This window comes from Mytilus edulis, chromosome 5, assembly GCF_963676685.1.
Source record: "Mytilus edulis chromosome 5, xbMytEdul2.2, whole genome shotgun sequence".
Classification (NCBI taxonomy): Eukaryota; Metazoa; Mollusca; class Bivalvia; order Mytilida; family Mytilidae; genus Mytilus; species Mytilus edulis.
In genome coordinates this window covers 29,291,281-29,300,464 of record NC_092348.1, presented here as the reverse complement: position 1 = coordinate 29,300,464, position 9,184 = coordinate 29,291,281, and the positions used below count along the sequence as shown (strand labels likewise).

Genomic DNA, 9,184 nt, shown 5'->3' with positions numbered 1-9,184 from the left:
CAATCAATCAGTATTTTGGGTTATTATTTGTCCGGTTGACTGCTTTAGTCAAAGATGAAATATTATGTTTGATGGTCGTTTTTCTATATATTTTTATTGTCAACAAATACACAGCAGTTTGGTTATTTTATTTGCTAAATTTAAGCAAAATGGATGAGACACAAGTACATCATACTTATATATGAAGTTTTCTTTATAACACAATATGAGAACATATACAATAATCATACCATGAGCATAGATATAGGAAGATGTGGTGTGAGTGCCAATGAGACAAATCTCCACCCAAATAACAATTTAAAAAAAAAAAAAAAAGTAAACCATTATAGACCAATGTACGGCCTTCAACATGCATGTAAAACGAATAATTTAATAAAATAATTTACGAACTGTATAAATAAAAAGAAAAGGAGGCAAATTATTTTTCTGTGATTATGATTAAGGTTTTGATGACGATGGTCGTGCGTGCCAGTATCAATAACACTGTAAAAGTACATGTTTGGAAATTTTGATATTTTCATTCGAAAGTTCATGGTATTCGCAAATTAACAGTATTGTTTTTAAAAACAAAAGTTTAACTATGGCAATCACGAATGGTCGATAGGCATGCATTATGTAGAGACCGATTTAGGGGGCAGGGCCCCCTTTGTGTTGCTTATTTAGGTACTCACTGAATAATGACTCGAGCAGCTCTTAGGTGCAGACAGTGGACACCCACTTATGAAAAGTTCTGGGTCCGCCAATGCTATGTATGTAGCTGAATGCTTATGTATGTAGCTGAATGCTTATGATCGCTTATGTATGTAGCTGAATGCTTATGATCGCTTATGTATGTAGCTGAATACATACACCTGTTTTGTTGATTTGATTCGAATACTTTCTTAATGGAAGAAAAACGAAATCTTACATGTAAAGTCGGTAAAACGAATTGACCAAAAACTGTATTTGAGATTTCGTTATTCTACCATAAACATTTTTGGTTTCGTCATTCTACCATAAACATTTTTGGTTTCGTATCTTGTGTTGGCTGAGTGTTGTTAAACAATTTACAATTCATCAGTGTTTCTACACTCGCTATATCTTTAAGAAACAGCTACTTGGTCATGTTGGTCCGAGACCACAATTGTCACAAATGTAGTCCCTAGTGTGGACAGTGTGTTACTTGCCAATTTTTTGTATACCCCTTCAAAATGTATTTCCCCATGTTTTATGCCTCAATTAGCAAGTCAAGGGATGAAATGACACTGTCAAATAATTTGGGTCATGAATTTTAAAGCAAAGTAGTGATTTGGTCCAGTTGAAAAAGGTTAAAAATTAGCACTTCGGAAGCTGTCAAAAGATTTCAAGACCCCCTTAACATAAAATTGTCCATATTTTGAGTAAGAGCCTATGAAGTTTTCTATAATTTTGATATAATTTGTCCCAAAAGTAGTACAACAAACACACTGTAAAAAAATTATTGAGAAAGTGCAGGTGGGATTATTTTAATTTGCATAACATTTAAATGCACTACGAAATAATTGTGGTCTCGGACCACTTATTGGGTCTGTTAATATCTAAATGTAAAGCTAATGGTGGTTTTCAATATTGTACATTTACAAAATTATTTGATACACTTGTATGGTCTGTAATAGATTGGTGCCTCTATATCGGGAACACGAGACTTTTCATGTATAAATAGTATTAAAAATATAGCCATGCGTTTTACATGGGTGTAAGAAAATACACGCCTAATATGCCTTTGTGTGTTGACATGTGCTGGATGCCATGCAAAATCAAACAGGGGACTAGTGTTTTTAGAAACTGGACACGTTTTAATCAATGAATGATGTAAGAGTAAATAAAAAAATGTATATATGGATAACGCATGTAAAAAAAGTTTCAAAAAAATGTCATTTAAAAGTAAAAAATAAGTTAAAAGAACTTGATATGGAATATATGTCAAGGCCGTAGCTACCCTTGAGGCAAGTGAGGCAATTCAAGTGAGGCAATTGCCTCACTAAAATTTCGACACTGATTTTTTTTTTATACATATATATATAAATATAATACATGTAGTCATTTGTTGTTCTGTCTCAACCTTAATTTCTATAACTTGTCATCATTCCTTTTAAACTATGATTCTTCCTGGATATAACTCAGCATCTCAACGGGTGATGTTTCTCGATTACATTAACCTAGTAACGATAATCATCATGGATCTTTAGTTAAAAACAGGCTCTTGCAGAAAAGGGAAAAGCGACACTGAAGGTAAAGAAGGAATAATTATAGTAAACAGAGTCTGAGTATTGTATATAACTTCATTAGAACAATCAAAAAACGATAAGTAGACTGACAAATAAAGTACTGGTCTTCGGAAGGGGGCAGTCCTGTCTGAGTATTCATTTTTCCGTTTCATCAACTTTTGACAAATCAAGTACTGGGCATCGCAAGGGGGCAGTCCTGTCTGCGTATTCATTTCACGAACTTTAAACTTTCTCTTTACAGATAAATGAAATATAAATAATATGAAACATGAATACATGGATTAGTTTTTATCCATGTTTCTTTAACCTTAAAAATTGAAAGAATATCCCATATTCCAATTTGATATTATTGAGGAATGGAAGAACCTTTAACACAGGATTTTGTCTTTACTTATTCGGGACTACGGAATTTCGTTACTTTATATTCGGGGTTTCGGAATCGGAGACCCCCAAACCATAACCCCTAAATTTATAGATTCTGGAACTAAAATACCACCAACTATTTCCAGAAATAATTTGAAATTACGGAACTACATGTACAAACGTCAAAAACTCCATTCCAATTCCCCTGTACCCATATATATATACTTACTCTATAGATAGAATCATATACATGTATCTTATCTCATTCTATCCCTAGTTTGTCTACTCTTTGTAAGCATAAAAGCGAGTTTAATATTTTGTAACTGCGACTGTATGATGGTGCTTACAGGAAAGCTTAATTCCCTTTTGCAAACAAAACTGTTACTACCGATGCTGCTACCGAATTGCTGGTGGAGAAGGAATTGGAAGAAGACATTGATCATTGTGTTGATGATGATGTGCTACCTTTAGAAACACAGACTGCCTTGAAACAACTGAAAACTTGGAAAAGAGCATGCATGAGTGGCGCGAGATTGTGCGGTCTTGCCATGCTCCATGTTCATCGCGATAAGGATATCAGCCGACCAAATTATGATTCTGAAACGATTTGACTGAACCGGCCATAGAAAAATTTGGAAAACTCTACTGAATCGATGTTTGTTCTACGTTCTGGCAGCAGACTCAAATCAGTGATATTTGGATGATTATCTTACATATAAATTTAAATAAAGTTGTTAAAAATTTGGTGTTAGTAAAAGTCTTAAAAAATGAAAAATTTATATAAAAAGTGTCCAAATTCAAAACTTTATCAAACTCTCTAAAAATGCCTAGAATGCAGATTTTGCACCATTCATTTTTTACCCTCCAAATTTTTTTTTTCGCTCAGCTCAATTATTTTGCCTTACTAAAATAAGATGCCTAGCTACGGCCTTGAGTGCAATGGTGCTATTTTAAACAAGGATTTAATTAAGAATATTGAAAATGTATGTTTTGAAAAATTTAAGGAAGAATGGTATGAGAAGATTATGTCAGATGATAAAAATAAATAACGTACATATAGAATGTTCAAAAATGTATATGGCGTAGAAAATTATTTGATTTTTAATATATTGGTCAGTTAGATACAGGAGTGCTTTAGCAAAATTTAGATATGGTGTAGCACCAATCAGAATTGAAACTGGTCGTTATGAAATTATTGATTTTGAAGCTAGATTATGTTTTAACTGTACTGATGACATTGAGGTATATTAGTATATATATGGTACAAATAAGTGATATATATTAAAAAATCTGAGATTAATGATAATTAGGGAAAGGGACTATGGGGGGCTCATAACAGGATCCTGTTCTCAAGCACCTATGCGTTGAAGATGAAAATTATGTTTTGCTAAACTGTCCTGTATATTCTGATATTCGTAATGTTATGTTTAACCATGCTAATATTGTTGATGAGATTTTTTTACATATGTCTGATAATGAAAAATTTATATTTCTTTTTACAAATGAAAATATAGTAATTTTTACTGCCAAAATCTGCTATGAAATTTTAATAAAGCGAAAATGTATTTTATACTCATGATATAGATATAGGAAGATATGTGGTATGAGTGCCAATTAGACAACTCTCCACCCAAATCAAAAATTATAAAAGTAAACCATTATAGGTCAAGGTACGGCCTTGGCTCACACCGAACAGCAAGCTATAAAGGGCCCCAAAAATTAGTAAAACCATTCAAACGGGAAAACCAACGGTATAATCTATATGAAAACGAGAAACACGTATAACTACGTAAATAAACGACAATTACTGTACATCAGATTCCTGACTAAGGACAGGTGCAAACATTTGCAGCGGGATTAAACGTTTTAATGGTACCAAACCTTCTCCCTTTTCTGTAACAATAGTATAACATCACAACATAGAAAAACACAATATAAAATATCAATTGGAAGGTTTAACTCAATCAAAAAACGCAAATTAACACACAATGAACGAATAAACTTGATCTTCGATACCTGAATGCAAATTCATAGTTAATAAAATTTATAACGGATATATAATTAAGGTCAAAAGAAATATATACAGGTTTAATCCAAGTTAAAGTAAGATACCACTGTGGAATATTAAACAATTTATAGAAAATCATCACTTTTGAAAAAACTGCGTCATATCCTACACAGGTAATGAAAATAAATAAAGTTAAAAGTCAATTGTTCACGAACAATTGAAAGGTCTTTCCTTTTAACTTTTATTGATAGTCTTCTTAGTTTAAAAAATATTGTTGCTAAGGACTTTTATGTTCTTAACAATTGGTTGTTAAGGACAAAATCATTCATAAGGATAAAAATATTACTTCAACATTATGAATGTGATACGCACTTTTCATAGTCTTTAAAGTTAAAAAAATAAGTGATTGCTAAGGACTTGTATGTCGTTGCTAGGGACAAAAATGTCATTTCCAGTATTAAAAATTGCATATTTATATTATTCATAGCCTTCTAAGTTAAAAAAAATATAAGGTTGCTAAGGTGTTTTATGGCGTTGCTATGGACCTTGAACTCTGACCTTGACATAATTTTATAGATCTTCTTATGCTGAACATTTATGCAATTCAGTTTCATTCTATCTCTAACCTCTTTTGAGTTATAAGCAAAAAATCGTCATTTCGGACCCGAAAAACAGTTTTGGTGGCCTAGGTCCATGATAGTTGGTCCAATAATTTTGGACCCAATATAACAAATGTTTATCTCGACAAGACACACATTTTCTTCGTTACATTTTATCAGCCATCTTTTACGGTTATTGAGAAAATTCGATGACAAGCTAAGGTCAAAATCTAGGTCATACCCTTTACCTTTGACCTTAGGTCGATTTTCATGGTCACGTGAATTGATGATCATTGGTGAAGATCCTAGGTGGCTACAACTTACGGTTTCTGAGTTTTAGTGGCCAACAGAAAGTAACCAAAAGTTAGCGTGCAATAAATTCCAATATTGCACTAGTGCAATAAATCTTTAAAACTCATGACGTCATCACCGACAAAATCTTAGTTTAAACCAATATTATATTGCTATACATTAAAAGAGTTATTGCATGAGTATTGGGGAATATTGTCCCGCGTAGATCATATATTGCACTCGCAAGCTCGTGCAATATAAAATTCTACTCGGGACAATATTCCCCAATATTCATGCAATTACCCCATAGTATAACGAAATCAGAGATCTATATTTTAATTTAAAATGACAATATTTGAACCCGACATCGATTAGTGAGATGCCAACATACTTTAAGTGACCCCACCCTTAGTTTAAAATTTATCCACTAACACTAAAAGGAAGTAAATATTGACAATACTTCTATTTTTGTAATGATTAAGCAATATGCACTATTTTCACTTTTTTCTTGATTACATAATCACATGGAACAAGGAAATACTTAAATCATGTCAAATTGACATTTTTTTTTACCATTACTTCTGCGTAAAAATATGGTTTATATCGCATGTAACAAGGTCATATCATAATTTTAATTTGCATGACAGATCGTGGTATTGCAAAAAGTCTTTTATGTTTTATATCTTAATGTGATATATGACTGATCGCTGAAATTGTCATAGAAACTGCAGTGCTAATTTTGAATTGGAACACCTTCAATTTGACATCTTGAAAACAGGATAGCGTGCATGGTTTCACTTTAATCATTTGGGCGCAAAATGTGGTAGGCTCAGGTTGTAGGTAGCTTCAAAGAGAACTAATATGTTATCAAATTAAAAAGGAAGGGCGATAAAAAGCTCGGAATATTCCACCCACAGCCAGAATGCTCAATAAAGTTTAAATTAAACGTTGTTAAATGTAAGTTAAACGCTGAACATTATGAAACTTGTTCAAATTACAGTGCATACTTGTAACATAATCCTTATAAAGTGATTTCCAAGAAAAGTAAGGAATGTTTAAGTCACACATGTGGTTCTGAATGGGGTTTACAGAATAGAAAATGATGGACCTAGAATACAGAATAAACGGCAAACAAATAATGAAAACAAAAACAATAGGAACACACAAAAAATGAGAATATTGGATTGCTAAAATATAAAGATAGAATAATGAACAAATTAAGTAGATGCGCAAAACAAACAAAAGACACAACCATTACCACAAGAAGATTTGTAAAAAATATTACAAAACCATGACCACAAGAAGAAGCGCTAAAACAAATAGAAAACAAAACCATGATCACAAGAAGAAGCGCTAAAACAAATAGAAAACAAAACCATGACCACAAGAAGAAGCGCTAAAACAAATAGAAAACAAAACCATGATCACGAGAAGAAGCGCTAAAACAAATAGAAAACAAAACCATGACCACAAGAAGAAGCGCTAAAACAAATAGAAAACAAAACCATGACCACAAGAAGAAGCACAAAACAAATAGAAAACATAACCATGATCACAAGAAGAAGTGCAAAACAAATAGAAAACAAAACCATGACCACAAGAAGAAGCACAAAACAAACCAAAGAAAAAAAAAACATGAACACAGGGAGAAGCGAAAAACAAACAAAAACCATGACCACACGAAGAAGTGCAAAAAAAAATAGAAAACAAAACCATGACCACACGAAGAAGTGCAAAACAAATAGAAAACAAAACCATGACCACAAGAAGAAGTGCAAAACAAATAGAAAACAAAACCATGACCACAAGAAGAAGTGCAAAACAAATAGAAGACAAAACAATGACCACAATAAGAAGTGCAAAACAAATAGAAGACAAAACAATGACCAAAAGAAGAAGTGCAAAACAATGACCACAAGAAGAAACGCTAAAACAAAGAGAAAACAAAACCATGACCACAAGAAGAAGCACAAAACAAACCAAAGAAAAAAAAACATAAACACAGGAAGAAGCGAAAAACAAACAAAACCATGACCACACGAAGAAGTGCAAAACAAATAGAAAACAAAACCATGACCACACGAAGAAGTGCAAAACAAATAGAAAACAAAACAATGACCACAAGAAGAAGTGCAAAACAAATAGAAAACAAAACAATGACCACACGAAGAAGTGCAAAACAAATAGAAAACAAAACCATGACCACAAGAAGAAGTGCAAAACAAATAGAAAACAAAACCATGACCACACGAAGAAGTGCAAAACAAATAGAAAACAAAACCATGACCACAAGAAGAAGTGCAAAAAAAATAGAAAACAAAACCATGACCACAAGAAGAAGTGCAAAACAAATAGAAAACAAAACCATGACCACAATAAGAAGTGCAAAACAAATAGAAAACAAAACAATGACCACAATAAGAAGTGCAAAACAAACAGAAGACAAAACAATGACCACAAGAAGAAGTGCAAAACAAATAGAAGACAAAACAATGACCACAATAAGAAGTGCAAAACAAATAGAAGACAAAACAATGACCACAATAAGAAGTGCAAAACAAATAGAAGACAAAACAATGACCACAAGAAGAAGTGCAAAACAAATAGAAAACAAAACAATGACCACAATAAGAAGTGCAAAACAAATAGAAAACAAAACAATGACCACAATAAGAAGTGCAAAACAAATAGAAGACAAAACAATGACCACAATAAGAAGTGCAAAACAAATAGAAGACAAAACAATGACCACAATAAGAAGTGCAAAACAAATAGAAGACAAAACAATGACCACAAGAAGAAGTGCAAAACAAATAGAAGACAAAACAATGACCACAATAAGAAGTGCAAAACAAATAGAAGACAAAACAATGACCACAATAAGAAGTGCAAAACAAATAGAAGACAAAACAATGACCACAATAAGAAGTGCAAAACAAATAGAAGACAAAACAATGACCACAATAAGAAGTGCAAAACAAATAGAAGACAAAACAATGACCACAATAAGAAGTGCAAAACAAATAGAAGACAAAACAATGACCACAATAAGAAGTGCAAAACAAACAGAAGACAAAACAATGAATTTAAGAAGAAGTTAAAAACAAACAAAAGACAAAGCCATTACCAAAAGAAGAACGACGACAAGATTAACAACAAAGCAAATCGCAAACAAACAAGATTGCGCAACACAAACCTTGTCAAATATCGGGATGAAATCGTGTACTCTGGAAAGGAATACACCTTTCGTTTTGCTCGTGGAAAATAAAAAAAAATCGCTTTCATTAAATGATGCATTGTAATGTAAATAGAACTAAAAGTAGTTGACCTTTCACAGTTTTGGTTGTTCTGTTCAGGGTGTATGCTCAGATGTGTTTTATGGTCCAAAATCTTTATTTCCAGCGCAACTTACGAAAGGAATTCTGAAGCACGTCTTAAATGTGAAACCTGAACTTGATGCATGGAGTACTTGGAATTATTGACTGTCTATAAAATATCAATCAAAACTCAACAGATATATGTTGTCGATCTTGCAACATTTGGATGATATTGTCTCCTGTATAGTTGTTGTTTAAGTAAATGCAGTAAATGCACAATTCTGCATTTATCTCCTGTGCGAATACCAAATGTTATCAAGCAAACAATTATTTTTTTTGAGATATACAGTCTCATCAGTT

General features: G+C 32.4%; 1 protein-coding gene across 1 annotated transcript; it reads left to right on the top strand.

Annotated features, from left to right (window-relative positions):
- The first annotated feature begins 7,537 nt into the window (after positions 1 to 7,537).
- Positions 7,538 to 8,608, top strand: LOC139525029 (M protein, serotype 6-like). The gene has a single exon (XM_071320206.1). The coding sequence runs from the start codon at positions 7,538 to 7,540 to the stop codon at positions 8,606 to 8,608; it is 1,071 nt and encodes a 356-aa protein (XP_071176307.1).
- Positions 8,609 to 9,184: the final 576 nt, after the last annotated feature.